Genomic DNA, 23383 nt, shown 5'->3' with positions numbered 1-23383 from the left:
TTCATGAAACTTTGTAGGCTAGACTCTACGTCTAATCTCAACTTTTACAAACTTGTCTACATCAACTCAAAACTTCGATACCCCAAAGAAAGCTTTTGAAACATTTCTACCAATGAAAATGGTAACTGGTAGAGTTTTCAGAATCTTTATGGTTTGAAATAATCAAAATTACTCGTGTGAAAAAAAATGCTCAATGGGAAACTCAAGAATAAGTTCATAAAGAGAAAATAAAAAATACACTCACAGTCACAGGGGGAGGTTTTGAGACAGATTAGGCTCAAGGAATTAAGGCTCTCGCAATGGTATTGAAACGACTGTCTCCCCCACAAAAATCATGCAACAAGGGTAAAAACTAGGTTAAATAGTTGGTGTTCTGTATCTCCTAATCTTGCCCATGCAAGGGTCGTGAAATTTTTGTCTGCCTTAGATAATTCACTGAGTGAGTCCTCTTAAACTTGTAGCCTTCAAATGGCTTCTGACTCAATACTAATGGTTAATGCATGAAACAATGTTGAGCGCAAACTCTTTTCTTTAATGTAAATCAAAATAACATGTCCAACACAGATTAATTTTGTTCGGAAAATCACACTAAACATGAAAAGTGTGTAAAGTTGTACAACTGCATGTACATGGGCTTGGGCCTAATAATGGATTGGGCATGATATTCTAACAGATTCAATGATATCATTCTCAACTCCTTTCAAAGACCCAAAAAAAAATCTTCCAACAATAAAACATTACATTCAGCCCCCCAAAAAAAAAAAAAAAAAAATTATGAAAATGGGAACACCAAATACAAAAGAAAAAAAATTACGGAAATTAAGTGTGGTACAGTAAATATATTCAAGAAGTTATGCGGACGAATTGTTGGGATTAATTAGCTCTCCCAATGTGATCATGTGTAAAGGGGTTGGTAAAGGATTAATAGGATATCTTTGAGCCAATAACTTGTGTGAAACTTGTTGCATGGTTGGACGAGAGTGTGGACTGACATGCAAGCATGCAAGTGCTATCTTTGTCATAAAAACCACTTCTTCTGCAACTTCATATGTAGGAAGTGTTATGCGTTGGTCCAACATATCTTTCAGTAGCATATGATGGGGGGTTGTTGATGTTAATGATGACAAAGATGCAGACAAAAGAGAGATCAAGATGATATCACTTGGATGCCTTCCCATAATTACTTCCAGTGTTACTACTCCAAAGCTATATATATCACATTTGTCATTAACTTCCATTGTGTATGCAAGCTCTGCAAAGAAAAAAGATTGACACTCAAGAGTCATGTTCTACTTTTGAGAGGATGATGGAACTTAATTACCTTAATTCTCTGGCTGCAATTGATGTACAATTCTTAATTTTTTAGCTGCTGATTAGTAATAAAATATTTAGACTTCTATAATAATGAGTCTTTATATATGTTCTTTGGAAAGTTCCATACAGTTTAGAAATAGCGAGCAACAATTTTGAGTTTAATCTTTCAAGCAAATTCTCCAGTGGTTGCAAAAACATGAATATATGTGGCTCCCCTTCTGCAACCAAACACTAGAGTTTATAGAAGACCCTGTGAGGTGTGCACTATTATCCTAAATCATCAAAAACAATAATGTTCATGGCATGAGAGTTGGGTTTTAGATATATTTACTAGGAAACTGATTCTACATTTGTTATTCATCTCCTAACTTCTCAATCCAATCATTCCGTTGGAATGTCTCTGGTAGTTTATGATTGTAGGGATCTTCTAGGTCGACAATGGGACTTTAAGCTGCAACACATCTACCGTGAAGCTAACGGTGTTGCAGATGAGAGGAACATATCAAGCAGAAAGAATAAGAAAATATGCTCAAAGCCCATCTTTTGTTAAGTATGTTCTAATGTTTGAGAGGATGGGTTGGGTGTAAATAGACTTTAATTTGTCTTTCTTTTGTGGTAGATAATCCTAGTGGCACAACACCTCTTTTGATGTAAATAAACTTGGTTTGGTTTTGTTTCTAAAATAAAATCCTATTTGATTATATATATATATATATATATACACACCAATCAAGATGCAAATTCAAAGGAACATGTGTTCTCACTAAATACTAGGAGTAATCTAGTGTTGGAGTTTTGACTGATGTGATAATTTGCACCAAAAAAAAAAGTCACCTATTAAAATAATATGATATAAATTAAAAAGGCTCATATGAAAAAATTTATATTAAACGGTTTGCTTTTATTGGTTTAGAGTACCATATGAACTATACTATAAGATATCTAATAATTTTCTGGTAATTATTAGTTCGCTCCAACATATGACGGCTTACACCCTATTTGGCAACTGCACAACTTTTATTATTAGAGGCTACATAAAGATAAACCATGCATGCCAACATAAAATATCATACCTGGAGCGGTATATCCGAAAGTGCCAGCGAATGAAGTCCAATTGGATGTGTCGGGTCTCAAGATCCTCGCCGTGCCAAAGTCAGAGATATGAGGCTCATATTCTGAATCTAGTAGAACATTCTTAGTGGATATATCACGATGAATTATAGGAGGTGAGCATCCGTGGTGCATATAAGACAAAGCTTTTGCTATACCTTTAACAACATTTATCCTCTTTAGCCAATCAAATTTCATTGCTTGTTCCTCAATGTTTAGTATGTTCCATAGACTCCCACCTTCCATGAACTCATAAACCAAAAATGAGTGTCGTTGATGTGAACAAAAACCATGAAGCTTCACAATGTTACGATGGCGAATTTCTGTTAAAGCTTGTATCTCACTTGTGTAAGACTTCAGATTGGCAATGTTGTCATCACGTAGTCCATGAAATTTCTTAACAGCAACAACATGACCTGTTGGTAACTCAGCTCTATATACACTGCCATAGCCGCCCACTCCAATACACTGTTTATCATCAAAATCATTCGTGGCTTCAATGATGTTTTCATACGCCATTTTGCCATCAAAGCTCCACACCGCAAATGGATTATGCTTTTGTGCTTCTCTTGGCTTGTTTTGCACTTTCCGAAGTCTTCGAAAGAAAATTAATGAAATTCCAACAACAATGAATATGACAATGCTCGCGGCAAGGACTGAAATTATTATCACAACCTTATTGCCCTTCTTAACCGGGACAATATTGTGGTTAACTTTAGAGGGGCAAGCCTTCAAGTTAGTGACGTTGCCACACAAGCCTTTGTTATTTCTAAATGCGTCCCCTGATCCTTTGCTGCCAAATGCTGGAATGTTTGGAAGAGGACCCTCCAATTGATTGTAGGACAAGTCAACAGATATCAAGCTGGACATTCTATCAAAACTGGGTGGAATGAGCCCTGAAAGGTTGTTGTGGGAAAGATTTAGAGTTACTAAGACTTGTAATTTCCCAAGCTGTTGTGGCATCTCCCCCGTTAGACAATTATGACTCAGATCAAGAAGTTGGAGGTATTGCAAATTACCAATTTGAAATGGGATGTGTTCACTGAATTTGTTTTTGCTCAAATTTAAGAACAATAGGTTTTGAGATTGAATCAATTGAGGAATTGGGCCACTTAGATTGTTTGCTGCCAGGTTAAGATTGTCTAGTTTGGATAGCGTTCCAATACTATGAGGAATGTTGCCAGAAAGTTTGTTATTGTCTAGATGAAGTGTTAGCAATGATGTCAGCTTTCCAAACTCCTTTGGAATCTCCCCATTAAAATGATTTGAGGAGAGGTCAATTGCACGTAATTGAATTGCATCCCCAAGCTCAGGAGGTATCCTACCCGAAATATCATTGTTAGATATATCTAGGCTTGTTAGGCTATGAAACTGTCCCCAATTCCTTGGAAGCTCACCGTGAAATCTGTTGTTGCTCAAATTCATATAGTCCAAACGTGGATATATGCCCAAATCATTTTCTATATTTCCTATAAATTTGTTGTTATCAAGCCTAAACCTTATCAAGCTAGTGCAATTTCTCAAGCTCTTTGGTATTTGACCAGTGAAATGATTGCCGCTAGCGGTAAAATTTTCAAGCAATCCACCGAGGCATACATTTTCTGGTAAATGACCGGTGAATTGGTTGTAAGATAGTTGAAGAAATTTCAAATGTGTAAGATTGTTTATTTCAGGGGGAATGGTGCCTACAAGTTTATTTGACAAAAATCCCAAGGCAGTGAGGAATTTAAGTTTTCCCAATGATGGAGGAATAGAGCCAGACAATTGATTTTCACAAAGCACTAGCATAGTGAGTCTCGTTAAGTTTCCAAGAGAAGAAGGGATAGAACCCGTGAGCTTGTTTGTATATAAAACAAGTTCACTCAGAGAACTTAACATTCCTAATTGTTGAGGTATGGGACCAGAAAGATTATTCTCAGCAAGTTTCAAAATGTTTAAATTGCTCAGGTTTCCAAGAGAAGTAGGGATATAACCTGTAAGATTGTTAGATGACAAATCAAGTTTACTCAGAGAACCTAGCAGGCCTATTTCAAATGGGATTGTTCCGGTGAATTGATTGGCCGAAAAGTCAAGATGGGAGAGTTTAGAGAGGTTGACAATGTTTGAGGGAATGTTTCCATGGAGTGAGTTGTTAGAAAGGTCAAGACCGAGTAAATTGGGGAAGGATACAAAGCTGAGATTGTGAAGCGTACCTTTGACACCATAACTTGAAAGATTTAAAAAGGTGACAGCACTTCCAGGCTTTTTGCAACTTATTCCGGTCCAATTGCAAGGGTTGCTTCCACTCCAAGAAGACAAGGGAGACTGGTTCTCTATTTCAAGGCTGGCTTTCCATTTTAGAAGAGCTTTTGCTTCCTTCCCTTGTGCTACTTCATTCTCAGCATTGGCAGAAAAAGAAGGCAAAGTTACTGAAGAAGAATAAGCATATTGGGATGAAGAAACCAATGCAAGCATGAGGATAAGGAGGAACATAATGATCCGTTAAAATTGAAGATACTGCATGCAAAGAATGATGGATTGTTGGAATGATGCATGAAATGGTTTTAATTGGACTGATATTTATAGAAGGAGATGAAAATTTTGATTTTGAGAATCTCAAAATACTTGGTTGAACTATTTGTTTGAATATCTGCACCTTTTTCTACTAACTTTTGTAGATTTCTTTGAAAATCAAGGGGACTTGAAAGAGAATGGTCATGTAATTACAAAGGAACTAGTCTACAAGACCTTTCGGATTGTATGGAGCCCGCGTGATACGGTGGAAACCATTCAACATGAATAGTCCTATATTTGAATTCTCTTTGCCATTATTATTTATCAATTCCCGAATTCAGAAAAATTTAGTAATTCTCATGCTCTTTTGTTTAAACAACAATTTCTTAAAAAAAAGAACCAAAAAAAGGGTAAATTATCTCTTAAATATTAGAGTTTTTGGTATGTTTCATTTAAATCTTAAGGCGGTTTTAAAGAACTTTTGTTTAAACCTTATATTATATTTTCTGTTAACCGATTTAAATATCATGTGATCAACTGGTTTAAATGAAATTTATTTCAAACTAGGCTTAGATAAAATTTATGCAAAACTCTAATGTTTAAATAAAATTATATGGAACTATAAGGTGTAAATGAATAGTTTTTAAAAACTTTGAAGGTTAAATGAAATATTTTAAAAGTTCAAGGTTTAATTGAAACATGTCCAAAAGGAAAACCTTAGGATTTAATGCATGACAAAAAAATGCCTAAACATTTCAATTTGAAACGTACTGTAGCAATTCTTCTTGACAGTTGATGGGAAATAGGGTAGTAAAATTCAAACATGGAAAATAATAATCTCTAATTTCGACTATTTTTTTTTAATTATTTATTGAATGGGGACTTAGAACAAGCACATTTTAAGCCGTGAAGAAGTTGGTTGATAAAGGAATAGACATGGACCTGTTCAACCTGAATACTATATTCGCTAACACTATTCACTAGAATAGACTAATCTCAATTCTTGTTGGTCTTTTAACGTGTAGCGTTCTGGTACCTGATCAAAGATCGATTTGCGGCTCTATTGTAATGTGCATTTTTAGTCAAAGTCCATACAAAAGGCATACCACATGCTAATGCCATGATCATTTTTTTTGTACGGAAGGTTGGTATACCAATAATATTTTCCTTTTTGAATGATGATTTTTATTTTTATTTTTTATTTTTTTTGAATTAGAAGTTTTTCTCTCAATGATTTGTAGTAATTTCATTACACTTATTAATGTGACCATTCATATGATTATCACAAGATTATTAAATTATAGAAAATACTAAAGTTATGAAAATAATAATGTTACAAACTATTTTACAATATATTTTACAAACTGTCCAATTGACTATTAGATCATGTAATTAAAAGTGAAGTATACATGTCTTCATAACTATTATGTTGAAACAGTTTGGGGAAATTAATTATACTTTATCCTTATAAATTATATTACTTTTACTTTTATCTCCTAAACTATACATTTTTTTTTTTGCACTTACCATTTAAACTATAAGAATGTACACTTACTTTTTTTAACTATTATCAATTGTGGTGCAAAGTGTAATAGTTTAGAGAGGGCAAGTGTGCACTCTCATAATTTAGGTGGGCAACTATTAGGAGAGAGTATTAGCTTAAGGAAATAAAGTATAACTTTCTCAACAATTTTTAATCCAAACCAATTTGGAGAAAGTCTATCTTTTCAAAGTCACATAAAATTCTCTTCACACGTTTTAGTTGACTGCTTTTTTTTTTTTTTTTTTTTTTTTTATGCATCTTTATTTTGCTGCACAAAAAGAGTTTAATATATACCCACTCAAATCCCTTTGAACTCATTTCCTATGATTGAACCTGACTTATAATTTGGGGTTGCCTACAAAACCGTTTATGTACTATTTGAGCCCCCTACGTCATTAAAATTTGGAGAAAGTCTATCTTTTCAAAGTCACATAAAATTCTCTTCACACTTTTTCGTTAAGAGCATTTTTTTTTAATGCAGAGTTTTTTTGCTGCACAAAAAGAGTTTAATATATACCCACTCAAATTTAATATAGTGGTTNATATTTTCTGTTAACCGATTTAAATATCATGTGATCAACTGGTTTAAATGAAATTTATTTCAAACTAGGTTTAGATAAAATTTATGCAAAACTCTAATGTTTAAATAAAATTATATGGAACTATAAGGTGTAAATGAATAGTTTTTAAAAACTTTGAAGGTTAAATGAAATATTTTAAAAGTTCAAGGTTTAATTGAAACATGTCCGAAAGGAAAACCTTAGGATTTAATGCATGACAAAAAAATGCCTAAACATTTCAATTTGGAACGTACTGTAGCAATTCTTCTTGACAGTTGATGGGAAATAGGGTAGTAAAATTCAAACATGGAAAATAATAATCTCTAATTTCGACTATTTTTTTTAAATTATTTATTGAATGGGGACTTAGAACAAGCACATTTTAAGCCGTGAAGAAGTTGGTTGATAAAGGAATAGACATGGACCTGTTCAACCTGAATACTATATTCGCTAACACTATTCACTAGAATAGACTAATCTCAATTCTTGTTGGTCTTTTAACGTGTAGCGTTCTGGTACCTGATCAAAGATCGATTTGCGGCTCTATTGTAATGTGCATTTTTAGTCAAAGTCCATACAAAAGGCATACCACATGCTAATGCCATGATCATTTTTTTTGTAAGGAAGGTTGGTATACCAATAATATTTTCCTTTTTGAATGATGATTTTTATTTATTTAATTTTTTTTGAATTAGAAGTTTTTCTCTCAATGATTTGTAGTAATTTCATTACACTTATTAATGTGACCATTCATATGATTATCACAAGATTATTAAATTATAGAAAATACTAAAGTTATGAAAATAATAATGTTACAAACTATTTTACAATATATTTTACAAACTGTCCAATTGACTATTAGATCATGTAATTAAAAGTGAAGTATACATGTCTTCATAACTATTATGTTGAAACAGTTTGGGGAAATTAGTTATACTTTATCCTTATAAATTATATTACTTTTACTTTTATCTCCTAAACTATACATTTTTTTTTTTTGCACTTACCACTTAAACTATAAGAATGTACACTTACTTTTTTTAACTATTATCCATTGTGGTGCAAAGTGTAATAGTTTAGAGAGGGCAAGTGTGCACTCTCATAATTTAGGTGGGCAACTATTAGGAGAGAGTATTAGCTTAAGGAAATAAAGTATAACTTTCTCAACAATTTTTAATCCAAACCAATTTGGAGAAAGTCTATCTTTTCAAAGTCACATAAAATTCTCTTCACACGTTTTAGTTGACTGTTTTTTTTTTTTTTTTTTTTTTTTTAATGCATCTTTATTTTGCTGCACAAAAAGAGTTTAATATATACCCACTCAAATCCCTTTGAACTCATTTCCTATGATTGAACCTGACTTATAATTTGGGGTTGCCTACAAAACCGTTTATGTACTATTTGAGCCCCCTACGTCATTAAAATTTGGAGAAAGTCTATCTTTTCAAAGTCACATAAAATTCTCTTCACACTTTTTCGTTAGAGCATTTTTTTTTTTTTTAATGCAAGTTTTTTTGCTGCACAAAAAGAGTTTAATATATACCCACTCAAATTTAATATAGTGGTTCTATATTTCTTCAAAAAAAAAAAAAAAAAATCCTTTGACCTTATTTCCTATGATTGAACCTGACTTATAATTTGGGGTTGGCTACAAAACCGTTTATGTACTATTTGAGCCCCCTACAGCATTAAACTTGCCGAAGTAACAAATCAATCAAAACAGTTTAAAAAAAAAACATATTAGATTAATATAACATAAGAGTATTCATATTTAGTTTCAACAAAATATTTTATTTTACCGTCTCAAAAGTTACTTTATTATTATTATTATTTGGGTAAATTATTTTATTATTTATACCATACCATTTTATAATACACAAAACATCTCAACTTTTATTTTCTTGTTCAACTCATTAAAATAATATAATCCAATCTCTCTCACCCCTTCTCCCACATCAATTTGTTTATCTTTTCCCCATGGTCTCTCTCTTTCAACCACCCATCACCACCACCTCTGCCACAAGAAACCCACCACCATCGTTAAGAAATGCCACCCCTACCACCAGGAACAAAACCCATAAATTCCCCCTCTCCCTAAACACAGACAAACACCACAAACATTTCAAGTAAAAATCCACCACACCTGACAGACGAGTGTCAAGGTCAAGCTCGCATGTGCTTACTCACCCGTTCTTGTATGTGACAGATGAGTATTGAATGACGGACTTGTAATGTCCTTATAAGTCTTTGTAGGTGAAGGACGACTCATTGGAGTAGACGTGATAGGTTATGTTTGTTGTATTGAGTCTTTGATTTTTGAAAAGTCAGTATTTTCAGAAGACGTAGCTTATTTCGGAAGGTTGATCGTGGAGTTAGCTAAAAAGTTCCCTATCAGCTGCCCCCCATTCTGTGGTTGTCCCTCTTTTTTGGACAAGCCACAAAATCTCAGTACCATTCATTGTTTTTGTTGTACTTTTTTTCTCATTTTATCTCCCTTTTTTTATTTTATTTATATAATTTTTTGGACATGTAGCAGCTTTTGATTGGCTCGCCATCTTGTTGTTTGGTGTTCCTCAGGTTTTTGCTTATAAATAGTTGAATTTCCTTTTCAGACCTCACTTATTTCCCAAATTTTTGCCTAAGCCCTCTTGAGAGCTCCTTCAGTTGCCTACTTCCCCTTCATTCGACTGTTGCACGTTTGGTCTTTTTCCCATCTGAATTCTTATATGTTCAAGTTCTTAATCATCCGAACCTTGTTTATTGGTACTGGTAAGTCATCTTGACCCTTCTTTATTCCATTAATTAGATAAGGATCATAAAGTTGGACGAGTAGGGTGGACTTAGCCTTATTTTTTCATTGTAGGGGTAAGTATGAGTGAGTTTGGGTCTACCAGTAGCCCCTCATCATCCAAATGTAGAAAAATGGATGAATGAGGGTTACCTCCAAGTGTGAGCATAGATTCAATTGATGATGTCCTTTCTTTAGAGTCATCACAGACAAGTTTGTCTAGGGCTGAGTTAAGAGAAGACTCATCAAATGCTAAGCTAAGGGAGGGCTCATTGTCTAATGTTGAGTCATTTGAGGCAATTCTTCTGATGTTGGGTCATTAGGTGCCATCCCAGTAGATGAAGAAGGTGGCTCCTCTTCATTTGAGGGTCCTGATTGTCCCTTTATCTTGCCTGAAGAGTGGGAGGTAAACAAGTGTTGCTCTTCCCTTTCCAAAACAAAGTTGAGCAAGATATGATCAAACTTTCAGATTTCCACAATGCACCTACAAGATTAGCTGAGGTTGGGGAGAAGAGCTATTCTCATGGCAGTGAAGGGACCAGTTGTATGAGGCTTCTTTCGTAAGTGGAATGAGACTCCCTCTGAATCACCTTACCAGGAAGTTATTAAGAAGACTAGGCGTAGCCATTTCTCAATTGGCACCTAACACCTGGCGTGCTTTTGTTGGAGCTTAAGTGCTATGGGGAATCATGAGTGATGGTGGAGAGAGCTTCTCCTTGGATGAGTTTTTGTATTGCTACAAACCCCTTTAGCTAAGGGGATGTACTATTTTAAGTGTAGGAAAAAAGAGTACAGTCTAGTCATTGAAATTCCATCTTCCAATAGAGATTGAAAGGATAAGTTTTTCTTCATTTGTAGTGCTGATTGGTATATGGACTAGAGGAGGTTGGCACTGTAAAACTTGTTGATTGTACTTGGGGGTGATGTCAAAGTTAGGTGAGTTGTCCGAAAAGTCTTGTTTTATTTATATAATTATATAAAACTAAAATTAATGTTAAGTAAAAAGATATTAAGAGTTAAAATAAGACTTGGATCCATAAAAATTATAACACTAAAGGCCTAAGTTTTTTTGGAGATAGTTCAATAGTTAAAACTTACAAGTGTGAGGATTTGAACCACCTAAGTTACAAGGCTCATGACATTTAGGCCAAAATTAAATTTAAATATTTTGGATCAAATGACTAAATGAGAGGCAGCCTAACTTTTATTTTCCCATCGTATTTAATATAAAGAAGTGATGCACAACTTTTGATAGGATTATTCTATTCTTTTCCTATGAGATACCTCGAAAGACCAATGAGCCTGACTAGCTCACTTTGATTTGCTGTAATTTGTTAAATATATAATGATAAATTACAAAATACGCCCTTAAAATTTAGAGTTATTTGAATCTTTTCAACTTGAATTTTCAAAATTTTGATTTGACTCTTAACATTACATATTGTTTTGATAGTTTGACTTGAATTTTCAAAATTTTGACTTGACTCCTAATATTATGCATTGTTTTGATAGTTACACATTCCGTTAGTTTTTTATTTTTTATTTTGCTAATGTGTCTGCTAAGTGACACATCAGTTTGTCAAATGGACTAATTGATCCAATAAAAATACGTCTTGTGTATTACAATATTCAATATAATTAAATTATTTTAAAAATCTTTAAAAAATAAAAATAAATCTTTAAAATCTATTAAATTAATCAAATTAAAAATATTAACTTTTTAAAAATTTTATCACATTAAGAAATTGGATATTCTCCCCAGGAAAGTTTTGAGCATTCAAAATATTTCCAAGAACAACAAAATTTCTTTTGAGTTTGGGATGCGAGACGTGAAACTTGAGTGAGACGTGGGAACCCTTATCCATAACTTGGGATAAGATTAGATTTGGTTGGGAGTGTGGGGAGGACACGATACTATGAACCTATGGACTTAGGAGATTATTATTTTTTTCCAACCACCTTGGCAGTAAGAACACCAATTTTAGTGTTGGTTTGTGCTATATTTTAGAGTTGGTTTCCAATTTTAGAGTTGGTTTATCTAAAATTTAGAATTTGAAAGAAGCTTGGTGAGTTTGCTCAGAGTTTCAGGAGCAGATATTTTATCTGGATGATATTCACCATAAATTGAAGTTGTAATAAAAACAGCCTTCCTAATTAGATCATTTCCTGTATCAAAATTGTGTCCCTCTTTTAGCATTAGTTTCTACTTTCTACTTTCTAGCAGTGTGGCTCTGCATAGAGCCAGTTGGTGCCAAAGGTAAGGATTCAACTAGGAATTAGTCAGTAACAAAGCGATCTCTCAACTTGAGTAACAAATAGTTGGTCCCCTAGCTTCCAAAGCATTTGTACATTACCGCAAAAGTTGTAGAGCAGCACTGCACATAGAGAAAGAGAATGTAGAAAGAGACAAAAGATGTTTCAAATTAGGATTCTGTTTATTACTTTCTTAGTCCCTCTTGTGGAACTTTCTCTTTAAAGTTTGATATGCATAAGGTAATTGCTTTATGTTAGTTTTGAATGCAGCTTGGTTGGTGATTTTTGCCTAACTGAACTTTTTAAATGTCAGAAAAAGTGTGGTGCTGGAAAAGACCGTACTGGTGAAGAAGAAACATGGCAGCTATCACATTTTTAGCCCATGATTGAGGTGAAATAAACACTAACTTCCTTTCAGATGGTTCTATGTATATAGGACATGCCTGTCATCATTAGATATCCCGTATTTGGAAGTACCTTTGTGGTTTTGGCTAATGGTGATGTTTACAGTTTGCTCCCACTATTATATCTGCTTAAGGTTTTCTGTTTTTGTTAGTGATTTAAGACCTGAGAGAAAAATCATATTAGTCGACGTTTGCATGTCTTAAATATATCTTGCTACCTTGAGAGTATCGTGGCAATGGAGGACTTATGTGTGATTGTTAGGTTCTAAAGGTTTAGGAATTTATGTATTTAAAACTCTAATTTGTAATATTGACAAACCATGATCAAAACAATATGTTTAGTCTTGTTTAAGCTTGCTCAAAGTTGATTAATTATTGTAAAGTTGGAATCAAGAGACTGTAGATGCATTGGGGCATTTCGGTTTGGCTCGATCGATCGAAGAATAGACTCGATTGATCGAAAGTCGACCAGATTGCGTTTTCTATAGTTTTTCCAACTTAGCCTTAACTCATTAAACGTTTACGGTTTTATATTTTTGCCCTAGGTATATAAGGCAAAACCCTAGCCACATTTTAAGAGTTGCTCCAATTGTATTGTTGCTCATACATTGCTGTTTTATGTAAATCTCTTGTGAGATCTAGAGGAGTTTTCCTTTACACAAAACTTAGGGTTTTCAAGATAGAGATTACTTCAACATCTTGATGATCAACTAGATTGCTACCATTGAAGTTTAAAGAATATCAAGCGTGGGTGCTTGTAGCTGATTGAAGAATTCAAGAAAGAAGGAGTCCGTGAATTCAGAGCTTGCACGGGGTCGTGTCAGTAAGTTCTACTGGTAGGTAGCATTAGGAAGTCAAGCGGGGAGCTTGTAAGTCCTTTTGTATGAACTTCGATTCTTTCATAGTGAATTCAGTTTTGCTTTTTTCTTTACCCATACAAATTTTCTAAAAAATTTTCCTAAACCAATGCTCTTAAGGCATCTGTTAACTTTTCCCTTATTACATTGCTATTAATATTATTATGCTGCACACAGATAAGTACAATGAAAAAAATGAAACCTGAATAATTTTGTAATCTATGTTCTTGACTTCTTGGAAAATTTGTAGATAAGTGACAAAGGCTCTTATGTTGGATCAAGATCCTTTACATTTCTTATCAAAAAAAAAAAAAAAAAAAAAAGAAGAAGAAGAAGAAGATCCAACTTGGCATTTTGATGTTGAAACAGGGACAAGAAAACAGAGATTCTCGAAAAATAAACTAAGTCATACATGTTGGTAATCTACTCAACATTAATTAAACCTGAAATATTCATCCTTGTTTGTTGACAAAAGGGTACATGAATAATATTTGGGACATATGATTCAAATCTGTCCTCTGTTGTCCTTTTTTACTGCCATTCTGTTCTCCTTGTTAACAATATTATCACTTTTGCTTGTGTTGATAAATTTTTTAGTCCAACTTTCCCTGAAGTCCTGAATACTAAAGCTGAACATCTTCCGAAATCTTTCCCAAAGATGTTACCTAATCATTTGGCGAACATAAATGTCTATGGAGAACTTTCTACATTCCCTGAAGTCCTGAATACTAAAGCTGAACATCTTCCGAAATCTTTCCCAAAGATGTTACCTAATCATTTGGCGAACATAAATGTCTATGGAGAACTTTCTACACATTTTTATAAGTGATAAGTAAATTCTTCTTCTACCTCCATCCTTTAAGCCCTTGAAATACAATTTCACCTTGAAATTAGGCTTAGGTTCAATTCTTATTCCTTAAATTTAAGAAGTTCTAATTTCCCTTGTAAAATTTAAATGGTAGCAAGATTGTCCTATCCATGAATTGAATCCAACATTAGAGTATAACTTTGCCACACCAACCTTCTGTTAGCCATGTGTTCAATTCAATTCAAAGTTGATGGACAAAAGGATAATACTGTCACCTTTTAAAAAATTCAAGGACAAATTGTAACTTTTTAAATTTGAGGGATGAAAATTGAACTGAGGCCTAATTTCAAAGATTGGAGAATTCCCACAAGGGCAAATTTTATTAGGAATTAGAAGTTGAAGGCTCTATATCAACTGGAGGATGCAGTTGTGGATAATCTTATTAAGCGTAATGTTGTCATCGTCAGTTGTTGCGTGTGTATGTAAGGATCAAGTTGTGGTTTAGGTGTAATTGCTTAGGTGATGGAGAAATATGATTGATGATGGAACTAAACAAGGGTTGGATTTTGAGAAAATCGCAAAATTGATGAGTGTTATAGTTTATTAGCTTATTGAAGAAATATGAGAGAGAGAGAGAGAGAGATCCAAAAAATTGCAGCATTATTCACTTATCAGTTTAGGAGTTACAAGTTGAGCATTTATACAAGGACTTGCTCCATTCGTATTAGTTGTTCATTAAGCCAATGGCCAATTTCAAATATGGTTATTCCCATATTTAACATGTGTTTTATTAGAAAGAAAAACAACCCCAGTAAATGCTCAAATAAATTTAAGACAGAAAAACAAGGCAGAGAAAGAAAGCTCAAATCTAACAAAGAACGAAGGAAGAAGGCTTTAAATTCAAGGATAGTTCGTTCACTTCCCTTGAAACTTCTGGAATTCTGTTCTTGCCAAATACACCACGTTATGCAATGAGGCACAACCTTCCAAATAGCTATATTTTATGCTTGCCTTAAGACCCTTGCCAAGCTGCAAACATATCAATCACTCTCTTCTGCATATCCCAATGGAGTCCAAATAAACAAATGCCATTGTCCATAATTCATAAGGTATAAGGCAATGGAGGAGAAGATGATCCATTGACTCCCCCCATTTTTTGCACATACAGCACCAAACCAAAATAAAAAAATGCCTCTTCCAAAGATTATCAGTAGTTAGGATTTTCCCTAGCGCAGCAGTCCAAGAAAAGAATGCAACCCTAGATGGGACCTTCGAACTCCACACCAACTTCCAAGGGACAAAATGTCATTGGGCAATATAGGGAAAGATAATAATCACACACCTCAAAACACTGACTCTTGGCAATTTTTCAGCAAAGTCTATTTATTCCCTCACCCCTAACAGCCTCAGAATAGATAAGATCCATAAATGAAACCAGTGACTCCAACTCTGAATCTTGGACTGGTCTAGAGAAGCGAACAACCAATGAGGTCAGAATAGATAAGCAATTGAGGAATCCTTAACAGAACTGATGCAAAAAAGCTTCGGGAAAGTCTCCTTGAGTGGACAATTATCACACCATATGTCATGCCAAGAATTTCACTCTAGAACCATCGCCCACGTCGAACTGAAGGTGCTGGGAAAAAGTCATCCATTCCTGCCATATAGACCTCCAAAGACTCACACCATAGGGACTCAATACACTTTTAGTGCACCATTCATGTGCTTAAATTCCCATGCATGTGCTACAATTGGCTACTCTAACTAACTTCCTAATTAGCCTTGTTATATGAGATAACCCCTCTAGGTTTCTAACTGGAGTTGCCAGCTGTTAATGAGTGTTTTTTGTCTTCAAGGAGCTGCTGTTGAAAAATGAAACCAATGGGCTGATCAGCACTCTTGAACAGGATCAAAGTGCTGATTGAGGCTTAGTAAGTGGTGTTTGGCACTAATTTTGTGGACCAAAGAGCCATTCGGCACTACTGGTCAGAACCTCCCAGTTTTGCCTATTTTGGAGTTCCTCCTTGGTTGCTTGAGCTGGCAGGAAGGTGGTTTCTGGTTTGAGTTCCTTTAGCGCAAGTGTAGTTGTGAATTGATCATCTATTGGTACATTGGTTGCTCACTAGTGATTTGTGTTCTTTTGTATTTTCTGCTTTTGGGATACATTAAAAAAGTCAAAGAAGGTAATAGATGTCTACTACTGCTGGCAAGGGCTGTCTGGTCAACATAACAACAGCCTCATTTTGAAATGCGACTCCCAATTGCATTATGTGGACAATTTGAGAGCAAAAAATTGATTTTTTGAAGGTGTTGAGTAATCTACTATCAAGACAAAATCTCAAATCAGTTCTCTGGGGTTCTTTGTTTCAATGTCGTGCTATTATTGTTGGGATATCTTGTGCTTTCTTTGTTGATTTTGTTAGATCTTAAATCTTAGGCTGGAATTCTTTAGGATACTCATAACTATGTATATTTTGAGTTCTTTCTTCAACAAAATTCTTTATTACTTAAAAATAATGTATTTTTTTAAGCCTTAATCCAACATCTAATTTCAAGGAAGGCTGTTTATGGAACATTGAATCTTAAGGAGACATCTCTGTTAATGTTAATTGTTAGGATTCTGTTGTTGGCATGGGTGTTCAGGTAAGGTAAAAATCAGGCAGGTGCTATAATTATTAAATGAGTTTTACTAACGTATGCCCTTAGGGCATCTATTAATAAACTATTTTAGGAAACTTTTATGGAAAAATGAAAAAAATGAACCTTTTTTATAGCTTTTTTAATTTCCCATAAAAAAAAGTTTTCTAAAATGGATGATTAATGTTTGCCCTAAGGGCAGTTAGGGCATACATTAACCAGACTTTTATTGAATTATTAAAAAAAAAAAAAATACAAACTCTCAAATAATTTATATTAATCATTATGTTGCATTTCCAGGTTCTTGTAGACTGCAGTGGAGAAGATGGGATTGAAAAAACTCCAGAAACTTCTTTTTTGAATAAGAAATCTGCTCTGCAGCTGCTGGAGGGAAGTCCAGTTTCAAAAACTATTGTTTTCTGTAACAAGGTACATTTGAGCTCTTAAGTCTCTCTTGTGAAATTCGAGAACAGCTGGCTTGTGCATCTGTGCTTTTATGTTACATTCTTAGTATCTTACTCAATCAACATGTATAGAGAAAGTTAGAGCTCTAAGAATGAATCATTCTTGTAACATTTACTTTGTTAGCTCTCATCAAAACATTTACTTTATAAGTTATTTGAACCTTTCTTATTTTTGTTAGTTTATACACTCAATTTGCAGATTGACACATGTAGAAAAGTTGAGAATGTATTCAAACGTTTCGATAGAAAAGGAACTCGTGCCCAAGTTCTACCCTTCCATGCTGCTGTGGCCCAAGAATCAAGGCTTGCAAATATCAAGGAGTTCACCAGTTCTCAGTCTGACGAAGTCTCTCAGTTTTTGATTTGCACTGACAGGTATTTGTTTTTTGCTTTTTATGCAGAACTTACCTGTATGCTTAGACAGCACTAGTGTTATGTCCAGGCTATTAGCCTTACAATCAGATGAGACCCATAATATGGTAACTTTCATCTCTGAAAATTTTCACAGAGCATCACGTGGAATTGACTTTGCTGGGGTGGATCATGTTGTGGTCTTTGACTTCCCACGTGATCCAAGTGAATATGTGCGCCGCGTTGGAAGAACTGCTAGAGGCGCTGGAGGGAAGGGTAAGGCATTCATTTTTGTGGTTGGCAAGCAAATTTCCCTCGCACGAAAGATAATGGAAAGAAACCAAAAGGGTCACCCACTGCATGACCTTCCATGTTAGCTGCAAAGATAGAGAGTTGCTTGGATAACAAAAACTGATGCAATCACTGACTACTGCTGTTGAAAGGGCTGATGACTTAAATGATCTGACCGGAAAAGAGGAAAAACTCATGTAGTTGTTGGTTATAGTTATCAGATAATGATGTGGATCACAGAATGCATTAAAATCTTCACATTTTTTTTATTTGTTCTCTCAGCTAGGCAATATTCTAGAAGTGCTATCTGCCTTTGTTTACCATCTGGAAAAATAAAATAAAAAGTAAAAACAACGCTTGCATAACTCTTTTCATCTGTGTGTCTCTAGAAACATAGAGTACTAAGTTAAATTTATCCACTTAAGCTGAAGCACATGTCTTCAATTCTAGCAACCCTTCTTTGTGAGATGCCATATTACATATTGCCATTTTCGATCCACCAAAACGCTGCAACAATCTTTGTTGTCGCTGCTTCAAACATTCCGTTTTGAAAAATCTAAGATTTACCCCCAATGATTTAATTAACGGATTAATCGTAGCTTTTGCCTAGAGTTCACAGTTTTGACATATAGTGCAACCATATTAATAACCACTACGTTCTAGAGAAAAAGTTTAACATAAATCAATTAAAAGAAAACATCCGGTGGTAAAGTGGAAAACCCTTGAAGAATTTTTTAATAGAAAAATCGCTCCAGGGGTATCCATTCTTCTAGGAAAATTCACCATAGAAGAAATAGTCAAAATCAATATTTTTTCATGAAATTTTGTAGGCTAGACTCTACGTCTAATCTCAACTTTTACAAACTTGTCTACATCAACTCAAAACTTCGATACCCCAAAGAAAGCTTTTGAAACATTTCTACCAATGAAAATGGTAACTGGTAGAGTTTTCAGAATCTTTATGGTTTGAAATAATCAGAATTACTCGTGTGAAAAAAAATGCTCAATGGGAAACTCAAGAATAAGTTCATAAAGAGAAAATAAAAAATACACTCACAGTCACAGGGGGAGGTTTTGAGACAGTTTAGGCTCAAGGAATTAAGGCTCTCGCAATGGTATTGAAACGACTGTCTCCCCCACAAAAATCATGCAACAAGGGTAAAAACTAGGTTAAATAGTTGGTGTTCTGTATCTCCTAATCTTGCCCATGCAAGGGTCGTGAAATTTTTGTCTGCCTTAGATAATTCACTGAGTGAGTCCTCTTAAACTTGTAGCCTTCAAATGGCTTCTGACTCAATACTAATGGTTAATGCATGAAACAATGTTGAGCGCAAACTCTTTTCTTTAATGTAAATCAAAATAACATGTCCAACACAGATTAATTTTGTTTGGAAAATCACACTAAACATGAAAAGTGTGTAAAGTTGTACAACTGCATGTACATGGGCTTGGGCCTAATAATGGATTGGGCATGATATTCTAACAGATTCAATGATATCATTCTCAACTCCTTTCAAAGACCCAAAAAAAAATCTTCCAACAATAAAACATTACATTCAGCCCCCCAAAAAAAAAAAAAAAAAAATTATGAAAATGGGAACACCAAATACAAAAGAAAAAAAATTACGGAAATTAAGTGTGGTACAGTAAATATATTCAAGAAGTTATGCGGACGAATTGTTGGGATTAATTAGCTCTCCCAATGTGATCATGTGTAAAGGGGTTGGTAAAGGATTAATAGGATATCTTTGAGCCAATAACTTGTGTGAAACTTGTTGCATGGTTGGACGAGAGTGTGGACTGACATGCAAGCATGCAAGTGCTATCTTTGTCATAAAAACCACTTCTTCTGCAACTTCATATGTAGGAAGTGTTATGCGTTGGTCCAACATATCTTTCAGTAGCATATGATGGGGGGTTGTTGATGTTAATGATGACAAAGATGCAGACAAAAGAGAGATCAAGATGATATCACTTGGATGCCTTCCCATAATTACTTCCAGTGTTACTACTCCAAAGCTATATATATCACATTTGTCATTAACTTCCATTGTGTATGCAAGCTCTGCAAAGAAAAAAGATTGACACTCAAGAGTCATGTTCTACTTTTGAGAGGATGATGGAACTTAATTACCTTAATTCTCTGGCTGCAATTGATGTACAATTCTTAAATTTTTTAGCTGCTGATTAGTAATAAAATATTTAGACTTCTATAATAATGAGTCTTTATATATGTTCTTTGGAAAGTTCCATACAGTTTAGAAATAGCGAGCAACAATTTTGAGTTTAATCTTTCAAGCAAATTCTCCAGTGGTTGCAAAAACATGAATATATGTGGCTCCCCTTCTGCAACCAAACANTGGTTGTAAGATAGTTGAAGAAATTTCAAATGTGTAAGATTGTTTATTTCAGGGGGAATGGTGCCTACAAGTTTATTTGACAAAAATCCCAAGGCAGTGAGGAATTTAAGTTTTCCCAATGATGGAGGAATAGAGCCAGACAATTGATTTTCACAAAGCACTAGCATAGTGAGTCTCGTTAAGTTTCCAAGAGAAGAAGGGATAGAACCCGTGAGCTTGTTTGTATATAAAACAAGTTCACTCAGAGAACTTAACATTCCTAATTGGTGAGGTATGGGACCAGAAAGATTATTCTCAGTAAGTTTCAAAATGTTTAAATTGCTTAGGTTTCCAAGAGAAGTGGGGATATAACCTGTAAGATTGTTAGATGACAAATCAAGTTTACTCAGAGAACCTAGCAGGCCTATTTCAAATGGGATTGTTCCGGTGAATTGATTGGCCGAAAAGTCAAGATGGGAGAGCTTAGAGAGGTTGCCAATGTTTGAGGGAATGGTTCCATGGAGTGAGTTGTTAGAAAGGTTAAGACCGAGTAAATTGGGGAAGGATACAAAGCTGAGATTGTGAAGCGTACCTTTGACACCATAACTTGAAAGATTTAAAAAGGTGACAGCACTTCCAGGCTTTTTGCAACTTATTCCGGTCCAATTGCAAGGGTTGCTTCCACTCCAAGAAGACAAGGGAGACTGGTTCTCTATTTCAAGGCTGGCTTTCCATTTTAGAAGAGCCTTTGCTTCCTTCCCTTGTGCTGCTTCATTCTCAGCATTGGCAGAAAAAGAAGCCAAAGTTACTGAAGAAGAATAAGCATATTGGGATGAAGAAACCAATGCAAGCACGAGGACAAGGAGGAACATAATGATACGTTAAAATTGACTATTCTGCATGCAAAGAATGATGGATGGTTGGAATGATGCATGAAATGGTTTTAATTGGACTGATATATTTATAGGAGACAAAAAGTTTGATTCTGAGAATCTCAAAATACTTGCTTGAACTATTTGTTTGAATATTCAGTCTTATCTGCACCTTTTCCTACAAACTTCTGTAGATTTCGTTGAAAATCAAGGGGACTTGAAAGAGAATGGTCATCTAATTACTAGGAACTAGTCTACAAGACCTTCTGGGTTGTTTGGAGCCCGGTAGATACGGTGGATACCATTTAACATGAATAGTCCTATATTTGAATTCTCTTTGCCATTATTATTTGCCAATCCCCGAATTCAGAAAAATTTACGTAATTCTCATGCTCTTTTGTTTAAACAAAAATTTTCTTTAAAAAAAACCCAAAAAAATGGTAGATTATCTCTTAAATATTAGAGTTTTTGGTATCTTTCATTTAAATCTTAAGGTTTTTAAGAACTTTTAAACCTTTTATCATATTTTCTGTTAACCGATTTAAATATCATGTGATCAACTGGTTTAAATGAAATTTATTTCAAACTAGGTTTAGATGAAATTTATGCAAAACTCTAATGTTTAAATAAAATTATGTGGAACTATAAGGTGTAAATGAATAGTTTTTAAAAACTTTGAAGGTTAAATGAAATATTTTAAAAGTTTAAGGTTTAATTGAAACAAGTCCAAAAGGTAAACCTTAGAATTTAATGCATGACAGAAAAATGCCTAAACATTTCAATTTGGAACGTACTGTAGCAATTCTTCTTGACAGTTGATGGGAAATAGAGTAGTAAAATTCAAACATGGAAAATAATAATCTCTAATTTCGACTATTTTTTTTATTTTATTGAATGGGGACTTGGAACAAGCTCATTTTAAGCCGTGAAGAAGTTGGTTGATAAAGGAATAGACATGGACTTGTTCAACCTGAATACTATATTCGCTAACAGTATTCACTACAATAGACTAATCTCAAATCTTGTTGGTCTTTTAACGTGTAGCGTTCTGGTCTTGTGTTTACCTGATCAACGATCGATTTGCGGCTCTATAGTAATGTGCTTTTTTTAGTCAGAGTCCATGCAAAAGGCATACCACATGCTAATGTCATGATCATTTTTTTTTTTTTTTTGTACGGAAAGTTGGTATACCAATAGTATTTTCCTTTTTGAATGATGAATTTTTTTTTGAATTAGAAGTTTTTCTGTCAATGATTTGTAGTAATTTCATTACAATTATTAATGTGACCATTCATATGATTATCACAGGATCATTAAATTATAGAAAATACTAAAGTTATGAAAATAATAAAGTTACAAACTATTTTACAATATATTTTACAAACTGTCCAATTGACTATTAGATCATGTAACTAAAAGTAAAGTATACACGTCTTTATAACTATTATGTTGAAATAGTTTGAGGAAATTAATTATACTTTATTCTCATAAATTATATTACTTTTACTTTTATCTCCTAAACTATACTTTTTTTTTTGGCACTTACCACTTAAATTATAAGAATGTACACCTACTTTTCTTAACCATTACTCATAGCAGTGCAAAATGTAATAGTTTAGAGAGGGTAAGTGTGCACTCTCATAATTTAGGTGGGCAACTATTACGAGAATATTAGCTTAAGGAAATAAAGTATAACTTTCTCAACAATTTTTAATCCAAGCCAATTTGGAGAAAGTCTATCTTTTGAAAGTCACGAAAAATTCTCTTCACACTTTTTCGTTGAGAGCTTTTTCTTTTTCTTTCTTTTTTTTTTTTTCTTTTTTCTTTTTAATAATAATGCATCTCTATTTTGCTGCACAAAAAGAGTTTAATATATACCCACTCAAATTCCTTTGACCTTATTTCCTATGATTGAACCTGACTTATAATTTGGGGTTGCCTACAAAACCATTTATGTACTATTTGAGCCCCCTGCGTCATTAAACTTGCCGAAGTAATAAATCAATCAAAACAGTTTAAAAATAACATATCAGATTAATGTAACATAAGAGCATTCGTATCTAGTTTCTACAAAATATTTTATTTTACCATCTCAAAAGTTACTTTATTATTTATACCATACCATTTTATAATACACCAAACATCCCAATTTTTATTTTCCTATTTAACTCATTAAAATTATATTTACTTCACAATAAAATAATATAATCCAATCTCTCTCACCCCATCTCCCACAAACACACCCATGCCACCACTGCACCTTCACAACCAAAACCCCCATGCCACTACAACCCACCAC

General features: G+C 34.0%; 3 protein-coding genes across 3 annotated transcripts; 1 reads left to right on the top strand and 2 right to left on the bottom strand.

Moving 5' to 3' along the window:
* Window positions 1-2337: 2337 nt before the first annotated feature.
* LOC112032775 (MDIS1-interacting receptor like kinase 2-like) lies at window positions 2338-4878 on the bottom strand. Its single transcript, XM_065765324.1, has one exon. It carries the CDS (start codon window positions 4876-4878, stop codon window positions 2338-2340), a length of 2541 nt encoding a protein of 846 aa, XP_065621396.1.
* Window positions 4879-9746: 4868 nt separating this feature from the next.
* Window positions 9747-18238, top strand: LOC111999364 (DEAD-box ATP-dependent RNA helicase 50). Its single transcript, XM_065765323.1, has 6 exons — window positions 9747-9789; window positions 10132-10214; window positions 16747-16773; window positions 17068-17196; window positions 17431-17606; window positions 17740-18238. Exons 1-6 carry the CDS (start codon window positions 9747-9749, stop codon window positions 17957-17959), a joined length of 678 nt encoding a protein of 225 aa, XP_065621395.1. The 3' UTR covers window positions 17960-18238.
* A 216-nt stretch (window positions 18239-18454) lies between these two features.
* On the bottom strand, window positions 18455-21084 carry LOC112032778 (probable leucine-rich repeat receptor-like protein kinase At1g35710). Its single transcript, XM_024065533.2, has 3 exons — window positions 20129-21084; window positions 20008-20020; window positions 18455-18532 (listed from the first exon to the last, which is right to left on the bottom strand). The coding sequence occupies exons 1-3, from the start codon at window positions 21082-21084 to the stop codon at window positions 18455-18457; spliced, it is 1047 nt and encodes a 348-aa protein (XP_023921301.2).
* Between the last annotated feature and the right edge of the window lie 2299 nt (window positions 21085-23383).

Source organism: Quercus suber, unplaced genomic scaffold (assembly GCF_002906115.3).
Source record: "Quercus suber isolate HL8 unplaced genomic scaffold, Cork oak 2.0 scaffold_621, whole genome shotgun sequence".
Taxonomy (NCBI): domain Eukaryota; kingdom Viridiplantae; phylum Streptophyta; class Magnoliopsida; order Fagales; family Fagaceae; genus Quercus; species Quercus suber.
The sequence above is the reverse complement of the archived record's forward strand: the minus strand, read 5'-3'. Positions and strand labels throughout refer to the sequence as shown.